At 45.0% G+C, this 20,052-nt stretch overlaps 1 protein-coding gene across 2 annotated transcripts; it reads left to right on the top strand.

The window, feature by feature from the left end:
- Positions 1-878: 878 nt before the first annotated feature.
- Positions 879-18,949, top strand: LOC105907289 (kinesin-like protein KIF3C). Of its 2 annotated transcripts, XM_031581780.2 has the most exons (9): positions 879-3,087; positions 9,059-9,160; positions 9,394-9,516; positions 9,939-9,947; positions 11,412-11,530; positions 13,780-13,896; positions 16,043-16,151; positions 16,412-16,578; positions 17,601-18,949. In XM_031581780.2, exons 1-9 carry the CDS (start codon positions 1,657-1,659, stop codon positions 17,713-17,715), a joined length of 2,292 nt encoding a protein of 763 aa, XP_031437640.1. In that variant the 5' UTR covers positions 879-1,656; the 3' UTR covers positions 17,716-18,949. The 2 variants fall into 2 exon arrangements, with proteins under 2 accessions (XP_031437640.1, XP_012691043.1); XM_012835589.3 differs by lacking the exon at positions 9,939-9,947 and having other exon boundaries at positions 881-3,087.
- The last annotated feature ends 1,103 nt before the right edge of the window (positions 18,950-20,052 follow it).

The raw sequence follows: 20,052 nt of genomic DNA, 5'->3' as shown, positions 1-20,052 counted from the left end.
TTAAATTGCTAGAGATGTAAGCAACCCTATGCAGTTGTGGAAAGCAAAGTCCCCAACACACCTGATCCTTCTGCAAAGAAACTGCCCTTCATTTGAGCAGAATACTGTAAACGCTAGGCCTTCAGAACATTTCATTTCCTTAATAATACTTTGTTATCTGTGTCAAATCTGTTTGTATAACAGCAATCATGTTGTCCTAGTTGAATTTCAAATGAAAGAATGTAATCTGTGTCATCAGGTAACCCATTCCCCACAGCTCACTGATTGGTTGTCCAAACCCATCAATTATTTAATTTCTGGCCATGATCCCAGCAGCAAGGATCTGTTGTGACAAAGTGTGACTACAATCAAGCTACAAATTGCATTGTAATATGAAAAATGCAACCCACCAGTTATGTCACTAATAATTATGAATTAATACATTATTTAATTTTGTGGCGACCTACTATTCACACGATCATTTGACTAAAACCTGATTTTCTGATATGGTATTTGGTTGTGGACATCTGGAGGTTCTTTCAACGTACAAAAAAAACATTTGTGATGCTCACACAAAATCTCATCTGCCTTAGACTAGTCCTTGTTCAAACAGTCAAGGCCTATCCTAATTTCCTAAAGGCCACACAAACATCCTCGCAGTCAAACCTGTGTTTACTGCAGGGGTGTTATCTTCTGCGTATTATGTGGGATTTGTGTTGTGAGAAAATCTATCATTCTGCAATTGAGTTCACAACCGCGTGTCCTGTGAAGCCTATTGAGGTGCGATGCTGCCCTCTGTTGGTAAAACGTATCTGACGGGCAGTAACATAACTTCTAAATTTGACCACTAGATGGTGGAGTTGAATAATATTTTACCATGCTCTTTCGCCCATTTGGATTATTTACGATATTTTGGGTAGTTTAGTAATAGGTGGACAAGCTCATCGAAGCGTTCCATTTTTATAAACCACAAAAATAGTTTAAGTTGGATATGATGCAGCTTGAAAGGGAATAGTAAACCAGTAATAGTGCATGTTTCTGTTAGGTTAAGTTTGTATTTACAGTTGCTGAATGTGTCAGTCTAGGCTAATATAAAGAACATCTAAATTCGACGCGCACCGGGCTGGTAGCCGAGTAGCGATTGGTGACCACAAGGGCAATTAAGACTCAATTTCCCATGGTTCACCGATGTTTCGTCTGCAGTGATGTAGAGGGGGTTTGCATGAGACAACGTAAAGTGTGCGTATGCGTGCGGGTTGAGTTGTGTCTATGTGTGTTTGTCTGATCTAGCTCTCATTGGGGCACGGAGCCGCCGCATCCCACATCGCAGTGGCAAGAGCAGCTGCATCGCCGACTCGGGATGGGCTGCAGCGGCGGATAGGCGTCACCGACATGCACGGACTATCACTTGACTGCTGGTGAAACGCGATCTAAAGGGGATTTACGAGCGACAAAGTGTGTATGATTTCATTCATTCGTTACTGTCTGCGGCTAGCGCTTTCTTTTGTTTATGAAATTTCCGCAGCGGAGATTCAACAAGGGGAGAGCAAATATGCGTACAGTAGGCACAGCAAATACAGTCTTCCATCGCGTGATGCCTTATGACAGCTGATTTGAGTAATCTTGTGCGCAAGGTTTCAGACTTTTGTTGTTGACAGCCCGGAATCAAAGAAGAAAATGTCCAAAACGAAGAATTGTGAGACGGTGAAGGTGGTGGTACGGTGCCGTCCGCTCAACCAAAAGGAGGAGGCGGCTGCTTATGAGAACGTCGTTGACATGGATGTAAAATTGGGACAGCTCGCGCTGCGGAACCCTCGGGCCGCTCCGGCCGAGCTCCTCAAATCCTTCACTTTCGACGCAGTCTATGATGCGAGATCCAAGCAAAGTGATCTGTACGACGAGACGGTACGGCCACTCATAGACTCCGTTCTAGAAGGTTTCAATGGAACGATCTTCGCTTATGGCCAGACTGGCACTGGGAAGACATACACAATGCAAGGCCAGTGGCAGGACCCAGAGAAACGCGGCATCATCCCCAACTCATTCGAACACATCTTCACACATATTTCTCGCTCACAGAACCAGCAGTACTTGGTGCGCGCCTCCTACCTAGAGATATACCAGGAAGAGATCCGGGACCTTCTCGTCAAGGACCACAGCCGCAAACTGGAGCTGAAGGAGAACCCGGACTCGGGTATCTACATCCGTGACTTGTCCTCTTTGGTTACAAAGAATGTCAAAGAGATCGAGCACGTAATGAACGTGGGCAACCAGACGCGCTCCATTGGTTTCACAAACATGAATGAACACAGCTCCCGCTCGCATGCCATCTTTCTCATCACGGTGGAGTGCAGCCAGATGGGGCCTGATGGGCAGAACCACATCCGGGTTGGCAGGCTCAACCTGGTGGACCTGGCGGGCAGCGAGCGACAAGCCAAGACCGGCGTCCGGGGAGAGCGCTTAAAGGAGGCCACCAAGATCAACCTGTCATTGTCGGCGCTGGGAAACGTTATCTCAGCGCTGGTGGATGGGCGCAGTTCACATGTCCCTTACCGCGACTCCAAACTAACGCGACTGCTTCAGGACTCCTTGGGCGGCAACGCCAAAACCCTGATGGTGGCCACCCTCGGGCCGGCTGCCTACAACTACGAGGAGAGCCTCAGCACTCTACGCTACGCCAACCGCGCTAAAAACATCCGCAACAAGCCGCGCGTCAATGAGGACCCCAAAGATGCTCTTCTTCGGGAATTCCAAGAGGAGATTGCCAGACTGAAGGCCCAGCTGGACAAGCGAGGGGTCTTGACAAAAGAGAAGAAAGAGAGAAGAATGAGAGGCATCACGGAGGATGGGGAATCAGATGGAGAGTTGAAGGATGAGGAGGAGGATGAGGTGGAAGAGGTGGAAGATGATGAGGCCCGTGTGGTGAAGGAGGCCAAGGCCTATGTGCAACAGCAACAGGAGAGGCTGGAGCAAGAGAAGGCCGACATCATGGATGACCGCAGCCTAGTGGCTGAGGAGAAACACAGGCTTCTGGAGGAGAAGGAGAGGATGATGGGAGTTCTGCAGAAGGAGCAGGAGGCCGCTGAGCAGCTCACCACTAAAGTCAAGGTGAGTGTTTGCGCCAGAGAGAGAGAGAGAGAGAGTATGTGTTTATGTTTGTGTGTGTGTGTGTTTATGTCTGTGTGTGTGTGATGTCTCATCTATGCATGTATGTGAGTGTGTGTGTCGGTCTTCGATGTATTTGATGTATTTTTTTGGTCTTTGTTGTTTGGATCTGTGTGGATTTTAACAGTCCAGGTTGAACATCCAGATTACAGGATGCTCTCTGCACTGTAGATCCTGTTGGTGTCATTTCCTGTTGGGCTGCAAAAAAGGAACATGTGCATTGTTGTGTGTGTGTGTTTGTGTGTGTGTGTGTGTGTTTGTGTGTGTGTGTGTGTGTGTTTCCTGTATTTAAAAGAAGGCCATATTTAATCCCTGTTAGTGGATTAAGGGGGTAGTTTTGCACAAATGAGATCATCCTAAAGATTAGGATAATGCATCCATACTGAGCAGTGCTGACCAGTCCATGCACATTCATCACACTATCAGCACTCTGATCACGGATGTGCACCCCCACACACACACACACACAGAGGAAATGAACGAGTTCACAGCTTCAGTGACTTTGCCCTGATTTTGCAGAGCCGGTATTTAATCAATATGTACTGCCAAAGGAGTTTTCCTCTTTTGTCTCTCTCTCTTTCTCTCTCTCCCTCTCTCTGTCTCTCACTCTCTCTCTCTCTCTCACACACACACACACACACACACACACACACACACACACAAAGAGAGAGATACAGAGAGAGACAGAGAAGGTCAGGTCACTGACACATTTATTTTGTTCTGTGTTAGCTCTTTTTAGTGTTCCTCACTTTGAAAAAGGCAAACTGTTTACTGTATCAGGGTACTCTATGTAGTAATTAGAAGACGCAAAGACAAGGAGGTTTCCTCTTGTGAGATATAGAGTTTGTCCCATCTGCCCTGGACAATAGGATCCACTACAGTCAGAATGTCTCCATGTTTGTTGTTTTGGAATAGAAGTATGTTGCAGTCAGCCAATCAAATCGTAACAGTCTCTCTTCATTTCCTGTGAATGCCAACAGCCAATAAGACGGAAGTTACCAGGCAGAGCCAGTTCATGTTAGTGGGAATGCATTTGTGGCATTGATTAAGCACATCTGCTCTTTCCTGTCAGGGTGTGTGTGTGTGTGTGTGTGTGTGTGTGTGTGTGTGTGTGTGTGTGTGTGTGTGTGTGTGTGTGTGTGTGTGTGTGTGTGTGTGTGTGTGTGTGTTTATTTGTTTGCATTTCGCGGTTCCGGAACTTGTCAGAGTAGTGAGGTGTGTGAAAGACCACCCATTTGGGGAGTCACACTGTGTTGTGTTTTTGTGTGTGTGTGTATCTGTGTGTGAAGATTTCTGGCAGCAAGCTCATTATTGAAGGCCCAAGCACAATGTGATCTCCCTCAAGGATGTAGCACACACATGTCCACATATAGAATCACAAATACCTGTGATCTTAGAGCTCATGTAACCTCCTCACTATATGGTTGTATTAGTTCACATGTGCTTATGTGTGTGTTTGTGTGGGTGTTATCCTTTAGTTGATCTGCCGGTTCTCTCCGGTGATGTTGTCCAAGCAAAAGGGTTATTCTTAGAGCTCTTTTCTGGGTCAAAATTTGCAGTGTTCCAGTTCTCTCTCTCTCTCTCTCTCGCTCTCCCTCTCTCACACACACACTCTCTCTCTCTCTCTCTCTCTCCCTCCTAGTTTAGAGCACCACAGTGAGTACTGGAGAATGGGGTGGGGTGGGGGGTAAGAGGAATAAGCTTTAGGGAAACAGAGGGCTTCTGTAGGGGTCGAGGGTTTTGCCATGATTTAAAAACAACTGCCTACCCCACCATATCCCGTCAGGGGATGACTCATCAGTTCCTGCCTTGCCACTGTTCAACAGATACACCAACAATGGCTCCCCTACTGGTACAGTAACACGTCATCATTAGCGGCACCTACCGCTAGGAAAATAAGATTTACATTGGGTCCTTTGAGCCAAATCCAAAGTCCATTTAACAGTGGTAGGGAGGATAAGAGTATTTTTTGTCGTCAGAAACATAACAGCTATCACTGTGTTGTGTCAGCTGGACAAAGGTGTATGGAACACATGCAAACTCATACACACACACAGGAAGGGTGTGCATACATACACACACAGGAAGGAAAAGAGAGAGAGAGGAAAGAGGCCAGGCAACAAAAGGAGGATTGTGTGTGTGTGTGTGTGTGTATGTGTGTGTGTGTATGTGTTTGTTTGTGTGTGTGTGTGTGTGTGTGTGAGTGTGTGTGTGTACATGTGAGCACATGCAATCCCCTTTCTATTCTCAGCATCTTTGTCTCAGTCAGTCATCACCGACCCTGTAGCATCTCGCGTTTAAATATTGATGAGTCAGCACCAGAGGCTGGTGTGTGTGTGTCTGTGTGTGTGTTTGTCTGTGTGTGTGTGAATGTGTCTCTGTGTGTGTGTGTGTGTGTGTGTGTGTGTGTGTGTGTGTGTGTGTGTGTGTGTCTGTCTGTCCGGGGGGTAGACCCACCAGGAGAAATCGACCTATCAACTTCTCTCCTCCCTGCATGCATAATTAAACACAGCCATCTTCCTGTTACTATGGCGATATAAGATGTTCCAATGATGTGTGTGTGTGTGTGTGTGTTTTCATGGGAGGGGGTTCCATCACAACATTAGAGTGCTGTTTGGTACATTTTTCATGTGCATGACGTGTAGATGACATGTGCGTGTTTGTGCTTGTATAACCATGTAGCTTGTTTCTAAGAACTGACATAAAGTGCCGTCTTTCTTTCCTAAGCCATGACCCCCTACTCTCTCTCTCTCTCTTGTTCTTGCTCCCTCTCTTTCTTTCTCTGCCTCTCTCTCTCCATCCATCCCTCATGGCTAAGTCCCCTCAGGACCTATTCTATTGCTGGCTCAGGCGCAGTGGCAGTGTGTGCAGTGTGGATGTGATTTACAGGGCTATATGTTGCTGACTCACATTTCTCTCCCCCCCCCCCCCCCCCCCCATCCTCTCTCGTATCCATGGTGATGAACGGTAGTGAGATTCCCATCAGAGGGCAGAGCTGATGAGAAATGGTTGTAAGACTCCTTAAGGGGTTTCTGTGTGTGTGTGTGTGTGTGTGTGTGTGTGTGTGTGTGTGTGTGTGTGTGTGTGTGTGTGTGTGTGTGTGTGTGTGTGTGTGTGTGTGAGTGTCTGTGTGTGTGAGTGTCTGCAGACAGCAACAATATTTGCCTTGCATGAGGCTTCTCCACTCTTCTCTTCTCTCCTCCACTCTTCTCTCCTCTCCTATTCTCTTCTCTCCTCCACTCTTCTATTCTCTTCTCTCCTCTCCTCTCCTCTCCTCTCCTCTTCTCTTCTCTTCTCTTCTCTTCTCTTCTCTTCTCTTCTCTCCTCTTATCTCCTCCTCTCGTTTCCTCCCTTATATCCTCTTGGCCCATGCTGTCTCTCTCCCACTCAATCTCTCAATCTCTCCCATTAGAGAAAGCAGGGTTTTAAAAATAGTACTTCTCAGTGTGAAATATAGATGGATGATCTAGAAACAGAATTTCCATTTCCACAATTTCAATTGGATGAACTCTGCCCCTAGGCCTTTCCTGATTGGCTGAACGGTCAAGCGCCTCAACTTGATTAGCTCTTGAGTTTTATCGGGAAATCAATTGTCCCTCTAGTCACCTGTAAATACACCACTGAACAGAATGCTGTGGGTTTATCTATAGGGAAGTCTTTCCACTTGGCAGCCATCTTGATAGCGCCCCAGGCAGCAACAAGATCAGGCTTCTACCGAAATGAATGGGGAGTAATCTGTAACCCCACCTAGGATGGTCATACAGACATTACATTTACATCACGTGAATCTGTGTTTAAATCTGACGTAAATGGTGTGAACATTTCCCCCCCAACCACTCAAATAAGGCTAAAAGGACTTCATGTTCTTCATGTTGACTTACTCTCTGCGCATGCACCAAATTTCGCGGCACTGCTATTGCTATGGTAACGCTGGAAATTAATGGAACGTTTAGGTGAGATGAAATGTCAGTTATGCCTGTGCCAGCAGTGTGATTGGCTGTTCATAATACTTGGCAAGACTTTCAGTTACAAATCTGCCATTTTTAGCATTACCGTTTCCCCCCTGAATTCCTATTCATTTTCCCATAAGGGATTTGTCTCCTCCCTTATAATAGATCTGGCTGAGTGGAAGCTGGGGGGGCTCTGGTCCTGGGGTCCTGGGGGTTGAGTGGGCCGTCCGTGGATCTGCCTGTTAAAGCTTGGCTCCGGCTCCGAGGTCCGAGCCGGCAAGATAAAAGAGCTTTGTGTGCAGATTAGAGTCCAAAGCGGCAGACTGCACACAAAGAGTGCTTTATGTCCTACAGACTGAGGTTCAACTCCACATCACTACAGAGAGAGAGAGAGAGAGAGAGAGAGAGAGAGAGAGAGAGGGGGAGGGAGTGAGAGAAGGTTCTGTTTTGTAAAGTACTATGGTCCATATTATGAGATTGTCCATAATGCAAAGTATTCTGACTGGCCTACTGCAGAGACATTGCCTTGTTATCCCAGAGGGAATTGACAGTACTGATAGTGAAACTCTGACTGGATAAACACTCACTACACTGTAGATGGACAACAGTGGTGTTTGTATGAGGACAGTGGGTAGAAATCTTGGCCTGCTGCCAGTGTAGTAACAGTTTGATGGATGGGTTGAACCATTAGCTTTGTCTGTTAATTTGTACCCCTGGTGGGTGCCTGTCTTTGGCATCCCACCCACTCCAGAGTGGCTGCCCATGGACTGGACTGTATGTGGGGAGTCAGGAGAGACACAAAACTTCATCTGGGCTGGCAGCAGTCGTCTAAACGGAAAAGGGGTTTGGAAGTGTTGCATCTGAAATAGTGTGTGTGTGTGTGTGTGTCTGTGTGTGTCCAATCAGCAGTAGTGGTCTTAAGCTTATAGTACGGTAGTGTTGATTCTCAGTGGAGGTCTATGGGAATCATGCACAGAAAAAACTGAATAATGGAAGGCTGATATGCATTCTTCTCTGCTTCAGTGAGTACGTGTGTAGGCAAATTGTGTGTGTGTGTGTGTGTGTGTGTGTGTGTGTGTGTGTGTGTGTGTGTGTGTGTGTTTGTGTGTCCCACTCTTGGGCTGTAGAGATGAATAAGGCTGTAATGAAGGGTGGCTCCTCTCAGAAAGAACAAAAGAACAACAGAATCACTCACAGAAAACAAACGACTGATTCATGAGAGAGTCATTTTATTCAGCATCTCCCTGCCTCAGACAGTCGTGTGTGTGTGTGTGTGTGTGTGTGTGCGCGTGTGTGTGTGTGCGTGTGTGTGTGTGCGTATGTGTGTGTGTGTGTGTGTGTTCTGGGAGATGAATCGTAAACAGGAAGTCTTCCCTGACCCAGGGCAAATCCACAAAGAGGATTTCCATCAGTTTTGAGGCTTTAATCTTTATATAGGTGTATGTGTGTGCGTGTGTGTGTGTGTTCTTGTGTGTATTCCATGTGAAATCAAGGCACCACACTGTAGCAAGTCACCAGACTGATTGTAGCAGTTGTAGATAATTCCTTCACGAAATATGTTATATCATCAAATTTGGTAGGCCTCCTAATCTTACACAAACACTGTCATACGGAAACACACAAACACAGTAATAAACCAGAGCTGTGTACTGTATGTATGTGTGTGTGTGTGTGTGTGTGTGTGTGTGTGTGTGTGTGTGTGTGTGTGTGTGTGTGTGTGTGTGTGTGTGTGTGTGTGTGTGTGTGTGTGTGTGTGTGTGAGATAGAGATAGATATTGCTCTTTATGTTTTTTCTGTAAATAGGGAATCTCTGCCAATATATTTTGGAATTTCCAGATGGCATCTCTGAGCCATGAGCATGTTATATCACAACCCCCTGTTGCCTATTAGTCTTTATTTAGTTTATTATCGCTAGTATGCTCACTAATTGTGCATTGCTAATGACCCATATGTCTTGTTGCCAGGCACTGGAGAGCAAGCTCTTGGTTGGTGGGAAGAACATAATCGATCACACCAATGAGCAGCAGAAGATGCTGGAGCTGAAGAGGCAGGAGATTACTGAACAGGTGATACACACACACACACACACACACACACACACACACACACACACAGGATTGTGTTTGATGGTTCAAAGGAGCCCTCCTAGACAGGTTTTGAACATCCATGCAGAAACATCCATGCTAGGCCATGGGTCTCAGTGCATATGTGGGATTATATGTGTGAGTGCGTATATACATATATGTTGACATGATGTGTTTATGTGTGTGTGCGTGTTTGTTTGTGTGTGTGTGTGTAGACTCGCACGGAGAGGGAGATGCAGCAGCAGATGCTGGCTCAGGATGAGGAGACCCTGGAGCTCAGAGAAACCTTCTCCTCTCTGCAGCAGGAGGTGGAGCTCAAGACCAAGAAACTTAAAAAGGTGAGACACTCTCTCACACACACACACACACACACACACACACACACACACACACACACCCACACCCACACACACACGCGCACACACATACATAGTCTTTGTTATCTATTTATCTATTATTTAAGATTAAGATTAAATCTATAACTTTCATCAGTAATTCTCCACATCAAAACAATGACAATGGCATTAATATGTGTTCTAAGAATCCATTCACACACACCTTCACTCTCTTTCTCACACACACACACACACACGTGTTTGTTTGTTTGTCTATCCTTTGTATGTGTATCCCTGTGATGCTGATCTCCTATGTCGCTGTTCCTCTTTGCCCCCCCAACCCTTACCCTTTGACTTTCCTTATGACCCCTTGGGCTGTGTTGTGACCCCACCTCCCTCGTGGACCCGCCCTCCTTATTTATCAGTACAAAAAGGTTTGTCGGTCTCTTCGTCCCCTCCTTCGTTTGCCGCCCACCTCTCTGAGCCTCTCCCAGCCCTCCACTGCTAACGGAGGCTATTGCTAACAGAGGCAAATGCTAATTGAGGTTAATGCTAATGGGGGCTAATGCTAACATGCTAACTAAAAAAAAACAGGGCTGGGTCCAAATACTTTGAAAGCCATTGCTTTGTGATACTGATCCAGCTATGCCCCACTGCCTTATCCAGCTATGCCCACTGCCCTAGGTCAGCACTGGTTAACTAGAGCTGTCTCATGGAGCAGCAACTTCAGGAGTATTTGGATCCAGCCTTAGATCCCTCACCCTCCTCACCTTTCTAACTCTTCCCTGGACTTTAGACTAACCTTTATGTTTGGAAGCCTCAGACTACAGTCTGTATCACTCTTTGCCCCACAACGATGATCTGCGCTGATAAACCCTCCTTTTTGCAGTCATCTATCTCAGACTACCTTGACTAACCTTCTCCGACTACATCTCCTATCCACCACACCTCCCTACCTCACTCACAGACCAACTACCTCTCCCTTCTTGTCACTTTTCCTCTTCTCTCCTCCTTGTCTGAATGTAAGTGTCTGAATAATGAGTGCAGGTGTGATGGGTGGCGGCTGCTGCTAATGTAGTGCTTATGTGCACCTCTTGGTTGAAGTGTTTTGCTGTGTGTATTTGTATGTGTGTGTGTGTCTGTGTGTATGTGCATGTGTGGGTATTCTTATGTGTGTCTTAGTTCTGGTACAGATTTGAGTTGTATGTCTGAGTGTGTGTGTGTGTGTGTGTGTGTGTGTGTGTGTGTGTGTGTGTGTGTGTGTGTGTGTGTGTGTGTGTGTGTGTGTGTGTGTGTGTGTGTGTGTGTGTGTGTCTGTCTGTTATGTAGATTAACTTGTGTGATTTTCATATCCAATACTGATATATCTCTGCATAGCCTGAAAAAACAAAGCCTTACATGATGTGACAGCGTTTCTATCAACTGGATGGATGACTAGATAAAATGATGACTGATGTACCTCTGTGAATAAGAGAGGGATGACGCGTTCATGGAGGATGGATGGATGAATAAATTAAAGAATGGGGGATGAAGGTGGACGAGTGAGTCCAAGGCTGCTCCTGAGATAGGGAGTCAGCTCCACCAAGTGAAAAGGCATTATGTGGTTGCCTGGGAGACCAATTCTGATTGGCCAAGCCTGACGCTGGGCACCAGTGGTATTCCAGTGTTGTTGCCAGGGGTAACTGACTGGTATACTTGCCCCCAGCAGCAGTGTCACCAAAACCCAATTCTACCCCCCTCACATCAGATAATCCTCTCTGTTCTGTTCCTCCTTCTCCCTCTCTCCTTCACCAACTTGCCCTTCATCTCTCTCTCTCTCTCTCTCTCTCTCTCTCTCTTTCTCTCTCTCTCTCTCTCTCTCTCTCTCTACGCCTGTCTATCTTTATGTGTGTGTGCAGTTGTATGCAAAGCTGCAGGCAGTGAAGGCTGAGATCCAAGATGTGAATGATGAACATGTGAGTACCAGGCAGGAGCTGGAGCAGACTCAGAATGAGCTCACCAGAGACCTTAAATTCAAGTGAGTCTACACACACACACACACACACACACACACACACACACGCCCACACACACATGCACACATACCCACACACACACACACACACACACACACACACACACACACACACATTGAAGCACCCACTCATACCCATTGTACAGATATATCCACTCATGCATACACGAAAGCACTGTCAAGCACACTTTAACACACAGATATCCATACACTCTCTCACACACACAGTATTCTCAACAGGATTCTTCAGTCCTGCTCCTGCAAGATCCTGTCCCGCTACCAAAAAACAATATAATATTTTGTACCACTCTGATCCGTGACTTTCACGCTTTGTCCCGCTCCCACCCAGAAAATCCATGCAAGTGGATGTTTACATGGGATGGAATTTTCCATCCCACTCCTGCCTGCTCCCATGAAAATGTGCCATACATAAAACACACCAATCCTGCACCTGTTTTTGTAAAACGTGGGTTATTTCTTGCTTCTCTTGTGCTAACACGAATAACATTCCGTAGCTTAAAATATAACGGAAAATATACTTTTATTGAATTTTATACCTGCACGTGCATCAGTCTTTTCCTCCCCTTACTCTTTTGCACTGGGACCCGTGCAATCCTCTACCTCACCTCAAGGGACAAATGCCCTCATATATTCATACATTCCTAGGACACATCATAAACACATCACCACACACCAAGGGCGTAGGTTTGTTCTCAGCATTGGTAGGGACACTGCCCGGCAGACAAAACAGTATTCTGCACCGAAAATACAAATAATAATAAATAATTACATAAATGAATAAAAAACGTTCTCCACATTTTTTACAAGTATTAACATCACTTCTTTTTGTTGTCCTTTTTTGGATATCCAAAACACGAGTAAGACCTTACCTGAAGCCCTGATGGTCCAGCTGCTGCTTTCTCAACCTGCACTACATCTGCACTGGACTTCTGAGTGTCCTGCTCTTCATCATTTGTACTGGATTATTTTCTCATAATGAAATAATGTATTAATGAATTTAAATGATGCATACATTTGGGCATCCCAATTTATAGCACCTTTTTACTACCTACAAGTATAACATTTATTCTCAAAATAGCCAGTGTGAATGATAACATTCATGGGTAACTTTGTCTAAACATCCCTTAAAAAAACAGCAATTTAATGCAATCTTTACCAAAATGGACAATTCAACGTCTCACCTGAACCCCTGATGCTGATTCATCATCACCCTGCTCTACATCTGTAGCTTCAGGCTGCTGTTTTTCCTGCACAGTAATTCATCAATTTAATACAGACACTAACCATGCTTAGTTGACTGCTGACATTGGTCGAAAGATTACATGGAACAGAGATAGCCTTATTACTATCCAAGGGATCATATAGGCCTACTTATCACCAGTTAATATCACTTTTGAGGTCCCATTATGTGGGTAGGTTAGCTTTATCCTTCTGGCTTCAACAAGACCAGCTGCTGCTAAAACACTGGTCAAAAGATTGCAGATGCTAGGGATAGATTTAATACAAGCAAAAGTTACATGCTCTACATTAACAACTTTCAAAACATTGACATTGTAGAATGGGTGGCGATGTTAGGCTAGCAGGTTTGCACTGTGAGGGTAGTTAGCCTACTAGCTAACTAACAACGACCTGGGCTTCTTGATAGCTACTTACTCTCTGGGCGGTGAAAAAACTTTGGATGTCTCTTTCCTTTTTTGGTGGCATTTTCCTATCTACAAAGCACAAAAGGGTCAAAAATATCAATTCTGAGACCAAACGAAATACTAATAGTATAGAGGCTTTATTATTTCCTGGTGTATTTAGTAGCTTTTAGTAGTGCTGAGCCTCCTCAGCCAATGAAATGACAGCATCTTGTCTCGCAGTCTCGAGGGCGCATTGGAAAACTTTCCAACTTCTTCTGGGCGACGAACATAGTATAGATAATAATACGAATGAGTTTGCAAGTATATTGTGCAATATTTTTTTTTCTAACAGGCAATTCAAATTAACAACATATTGGTGGGGACAATTGTATCTTTGGTCGTGACTAGTCCCTATGGACCATATGCAAACCTACGCCCTTGCCACACACGCACATTTACAGTATATATAATCTTAATATTAATTGTAAAAACATCCATTTTATTTGCTTTTATGCTTTTGTTTGTTTGTCCTTGTGTTTGTGTGTGTGTGTGTGTGTGTGTGTGTGTGTGTGTGTGTGTGTGTGTGTGTGTGTGTGTGTGTACTTGCAGATACCTGATCATTGAGAACTTCATCCCACCCGAGGAGAAGAACAAGATCATGAACCGACTGGTGTTCGACACCGAGGAGGACCAGTGGAAGTTCCAGCCCCTGGTTCCCTCAGAAAAGTGAGTGTGACCTATCTGCAACCCCAGTGACCTCTCAATGACCTTTGGGTGACCCAATAACCCCTAATTTCCCTGAGGAACTAAAGGCTCACCTAGTACAGCTGTAGTAGGGAGGTTTGACATTCCAGTTTATAATAGACTAAACGTAAATATTTTCTATGGTGTGACCCACAACATTTATATGGGTAATACAGGTGTCTTTCAAGCTTAAATGAATCCAGAAGCAGAGAAGGTTGTGTGACTACTAAATGCATTATGAAAATGATTTCCACCCACCTCGCAGGAAGGAATTCTATCCAGGCAGAAAATCACCACCCACGCTAATCACCCGAGCTTTATATTATGCTGGAGACCAGACTGGCTTACTTTATATGCACAATTCATTCGCTTTGTCTCTTGGGTCACTGCAATCCTAGCAAAGCAATCACATAATACCTTCCTAAATGAGAGCTTCTGACGAGGAAGGGATGGGAGGTGTCCTCTAAAGTAATGCAATTGTAGTAATTTAAAGAACGTGGAAATGAAGCAGATTTAAGTTGTCTCGGAGGCTTGGTTCTTTTTTAATTGGCACAATTAGACGTCTAAAGTTTCTGGAGTTCCAGTAAGAGCCTATACTGTGCAGGTTTATGTAGTATTCCATAGAAAAGACAAACCCTTCTGTCATTGGGATTGTTACAATGCTGTCATCTCCTTCAGAAAGCAGCAGGTTGCCAGCCCTACTAGTTCCTGATGCCTCTTTTAACTCTTGTTCTTCTTTGATGTTTTATACGTTTTATCATCATTTTTTGTCTGACACTGCAAGGACTGCTATGTTTGCCTCATGAGAAATGCTACATGTAGTCAATATCAAAAACAAAGGGACTCAGAGGGACATGGATATATTGGTCTGGCAGTGTGCACGTGTTGAGCAAGTTTGCGGTATGTGTGTTTATTTTGTGCACATGTTTACATGAATACTCGTGTCTTTGTGGGTGTGAAAAGTATCAGGCCTTTAGCCCTGCTAGTCATGAACCCCAAAAGCTCTCTCCAGTCTGTGGTGGAGACTGTGAGAAGACTCCATTGTGACTCTGTGCCTAAACATGAAAATTCATGTCTTTGTGTGTGTGGGGACTGTTCCTATTTTGGGGCATGGCCTGTATGTGTTAATTACTATACATGTGCATCTATTGTGTTTGTGTGTGTGTTAATTACTGTACATGTGCATCTATTGTGTTTGTGTGTGGGTATGTCTTGTGGATGGGGTAGGGTTGGGTAATGTGAAGGTCACGGTAACATTCTGTACCCAGCAGGGTGGGTAAATGCTTGCCATGGGGAGGAGTGTGTGTGTGTGTGTGTGTGTGTGTGTGTGTGTGTGTGTGTGTGTGTGTGTACACACACATTCATGTGTGTGAGTTTAGGCATGTCTCTGTGTTTGAGTCTGGTAGCTACACCACAGGAAATCTCAAGCTCCATCTGGACACTGGAGAGAGGAAGAAAAAAAATAGGCTACTATTGTGTGTGTGTGTGTGTGTGTGTGTGTGTGTGTGTGTGTGTGTATGTATGTGTGTGTGTGATGTGAGATGTGATGTGAAACATGAACAAGGCTTTTACTGAAAAGATAGATGATTGCCTCACTCAACAAACAGACACACAATTACAAAGACAGCCTTTTAAAACAACCATAAAAGCGCTGAGATCTTTCTGTTCTAAGAGAAACATGTCCAGTGAGAACTGAGGGCAAATAATTGTGTAACAAGGAAGCACAGCAAACACCTCCTCACCGTCACACACACACAAACACACACACACACACACACACACACACACACACACACACACCCCCACACACACGGTCATTCACTCACTTTCTCACTCAGGCCTGCCTTCTGTCAAAAAATAGCATTTTCACAGAGATCCATACACTCACAAACACACACAAACACAAACACACACACAAACACACACACACACACACACACACACACCACAACAAATGGTGCTGCTCGGTTATTTTGTCAAGGGAATGCCAGTGTGCATGTTTGCATCCCTCTCTGTCATACTCAGTCATATTCCTCCCCCTTTTTCTCTCCCTCCCTTTTTCTCTTGTTCTCTCTCTCTCTCGCTCTCTCTCTCTCTCTCTCTCTGTTTACATCTCTCGCACTCTCAGCAAATACACTCAGATGAAGAGGAGACCGGCCTCCGCAGTGGGCTACAAACGACCAATCAGCCAGTACGCCAGGGTTGCCATAGCGATGGGCGCCCATTCCAGATATAGGGTAGGTCTGGCAAGATGGAGAGAGAGAGAGGGAACGGAGGGGGGGGGGGGGGGAGATGTAAGGGAGAGAGAGGGGGGAGGGGAAGAAGAACGTGGGTTTCTGCACTCCCATGGAATTCTTTGGGAAGAGAAGGTGCTGATGCATTTCTTCACAGTGTCACAGTATTACACTTATATAACTCAGGTATTGCATAACTACACTATTCATGCATCATAGGAGCTGATTTTCTGTCTGGTGCTTCTCACATCTCGTTTCCGTAGGCGGAGAATATCATGATCCTGGAGCTTGATATGACCCCACCCACAATGTTCCAGCTAGAGTTCCCTAAGGCGGGGACAGAGGCGGAAACAAGCCGGGTGTTTCACCTGGATAATGCCATCTACAGGGAGAGATCCACTGCCCCCAGAGTCAGGAAGTCCCGCTCATGGTCAGTATGTGTGTGTGTGTGTGTGTGTGTGTGTGTGTTTACTATGTGTGTGTGTGTTAGTGTGTGTTTACTATGTGTGTGCGTGTGACAGCCTGTGTTTGTATGTGCTCAAATGTGTATGCATGCGCATTGGTGTACATGAAGCAGTCTTCTACATCTGAAACATATTGACCAGTAGCACCAATTTGTGGGGCAGGGATGTCTTAGAGCATCTGTTAACTGACAGTCCTATATTGCTTAAGATCCAACCACTGTGAATCAGTGGTCCTCAATCTGCTCTTCCCCGAGGCCCTCCACCCATAGTTCCTCCAATGAAGCCCCCATTATCAGGGCTTAGGTGTTAGGTTAGTATCCCACTGACTCATGCCTTTAGCCTCGAGCTGAATTCCTCAGTGTGGCCCGTCAGATCCAGTGTCAGCTTCTGAGAGGTTAGGAAATCACTTACTTAAAGCATTTACACATTCAGATCAGTCAACACAACAGTGGAGGAATCATTAGCGTCCCATAATCTACCATAATCTACAATCCTATAAATCTACTAGAAACCATATACCATAAAACACTTCCTCATTCACCAACATAAGGTCTGAATGCTTCACTACCTTTCTGTCCTCCTGGGTTGTCTAGTCTGTGTATATGAGGTTAAACTGAGGCCAAAAAGGAGAATCAGATGTGAGAGGAGTCACATCACAGAAATCCGATGGGACTAGGGAGCCACTGATTGGATTAGATTAGGATTAACCTTAAAGGTGTGTAAAGCGGGAGGAGATCTGGGATTAGCCGAGGTTAGCGTTGGCTCACACAGACTCTAGTCATTGGTTAACCTAATCCTCTGCTACCCCATGTTTACTGTGCGTATCTCTTTAGCAGACAACTAATAGTGAAGAAGGTGAATGGATCAGAGTGTATCACAGCAACTCACAGAACAGTCATCCCAGGTCTCCAATTAGGGCAGGTGCTGGGTTTGTTTAGGTGTGTTTCAGGGTGGTAATTCTACTTCCTGTTGTGTCTGGTGTTTTCAGGTGTCAGACTCCACAAGCGATGTCCTCTTCTGGCTCTAATCTCTCGCTGGCATCCTCAGGGTCCCATAGCTTGCCCCATCCTCACAGCTCCACGGCAACCAAAGTCCACCAATGAGAGGAGAGGAACCCCACCTCCTTTCTTTGCAACATCGTCGAACCAGCGAGGAGTGATTGTGAACAGTTTATAACCTCTGAGGAAACAGAGTCACCTTATGCTTTGTCGTGGTGTTAGGCATCCACTGGAATCAACTGAACATTTCCTCTCTTTATCATTAGTCCATTTCTACTACCCCCCACCACCCGTTCTGTCTCTCTCGCTTCCTCTCTGTTTCGCTCTTCTCCTCTGCTTCTTTCTCTTAGACCTGTGATGACTTGAACAACCCTGTGGAACTGCCAGTGGACATGTGCCTGATGCAGCCCTTCATGATTCCACTATAATGACACAAGCAGCCACTTGTTTTGGGTTTTGTACATAACTTCATTTTTTTTAGAAGTCACATCATTACTCCTGTCAAATCAATAATGTTTACCGGTAAAAGGGACCGCGTCCCATAAACAGATGCACCAACACCAGAAATATTCAGGTCCTTTCAATGGCCTACAGCCAAGTGGAGGGTCAGCAATGAAAAAACTACCAAAGTCCACCACTAGAGGAGCTGGAGTTCCCACTTTTATTAAAACAAACAACTGAACTGCTTCCCCAACATACATGGAATTAGGGGAGTACTGATGACCATTTCAGACATTGGGGGAGTTGAGGTGTTACACTGGAGTCTAACACTGAACTCTGACTTTTCTGTGACCTCCATCTGCCAGTGTAATCCTCTGTATTGTACAGAAAGGACCAAAAGAAGAAGGATTTTGGATTGTGGATGACAATTACCTCCCAATCTCTCTCAACTCCTCTTTTTCTGTCTCTGTCTGTCTGTCTGTGTATCTGTCCATCTCCCTGTCTTTCTCTATCTCTTTCTGCATGTTTTCTGTGTCGTTGTGAATCTGGTCTGAACTGGTTTTGTGAGTAGCTGGTTTGCTGTATGACTACTGGCAGACAGTGAGTATTTTAATGGAGTTGGGGCTTAAACCTTTAATAATTGCTTATCTTGATGACAACTACTGACAGGAAATGGGGTTTGGCAATATCATTGAAATGTGCAGTGGAACTAACAATAACTCTTTGCTGAGCATTAGGCAACAGCCATACAGAATATCTTTGAGCTGACGCCCCCTGTTCTGTAATTAATGTACATAATGGAAATGTTTTCTTGTCTTTTTTTGTTATGAGCTCATATGGACATTGTATATTCAAATATGTGTTAAAATATGATTAGCGGCATAAAATTGCAGTTGGACACAAGGCTCCGAGTCACTTGTCTGATACAGCCAGAAGAGGCCCGTTTTGGAGACACAAAATCTCCAACCCCAATATTCTGATGTGTTGCAGCATCTTACCAGATGATTTGATGGGATTTCTCATATAATGTTGTGAGCTATCCTGGTTTTGATTTCCTCGCAAGAAAACCGGCGACCTCACTGCAATTCTCCAGAACGCAATGTAGCCTAGAATGGAGCTGAGCGAAACTGCAGTCTTCGACTGAAGCTAAAATGGCACATCAGTTGAAACTATGTATGAGTGTTGTTGTATCACACCTTTTAAAGTCGCCGATCACCACCGTTCTCTCTTAGGCGACAGTAAGACAAGCTTGGCCCTTCATTTCTCTCTCTCTCTCCCTCTCTCTCTCACACACACCGCAGGTGAGGACAACGGTTGGGTATACGATTTCTGAAGTTGCAAGAAGAGGTTGCGCTAGGGCCAAATCTGTCTGCGGGAGATTGGCCATCCGCGTATTATTTATTCACGTGTCCGGATCTCGAATTTCCGTAATCTGCCTACCCCCCCCCAGAGGTCGCATGAGAGACGAGCGGCGTCAGCACCTTTTAACCTCCACACAGGGTCGTTTCCTTTTCATGTAAAAACCCTCTGAGGTAAGCAGAGCGCTATCGTCTCTCTGTGCAGGCACTTTGAACGCGATACTTTTTCACGGGGCCTCTAATCCTGCGTGTCCTCGAGGGCAAGTCCCAGTCCTACCTGGTTTCGATTGATATAACTCTTTTGAAGCCATCCTTGGAGTTGTGTGTGTGTGTGTGTGGTGCTAGCTTTCAGTAAAGCCTTTAATGATTCAAAACATAAGAGGCAATGTATGGAATCAAAGAAGTAAAAGAGATCAGACCAAATTAAAGAGTAAAGCTTAAATAATAAAAATGTCCATAAAAGCAGGAAAGACTGAAACAAATAAAAGATGAATGACATGAGATAGATTTTAAATGTTCATTATTTTACAACTAAGTAATACAAGGAAATGAAAAATGTAGATCAAGTACTTAATATGATAAACGTGTTTTAATGTGGAGATGCAGAGCACAGATCTAACATTAGGTGAAAGGCAGATTGTGC

This window comes from Clupea harengus, chromosome 15, assembly GCF_900700415.2.
Source record: "Clupea harengus chromosome 15, Ch_v2.0.2, whole genome shotgun sequence".
Classification (NCBI taxonomy): Eukaryota; Metazoa; Chordata; class Actinopteri; order Clupeiformes; family Clupeidae; genus Clupea; species Clupea harengus.
The sequence above is the reverse complement of the archived record's forward strand: the minus strand, read 5'-3'. Positions and strand labels throughout refer to the sequence as shown.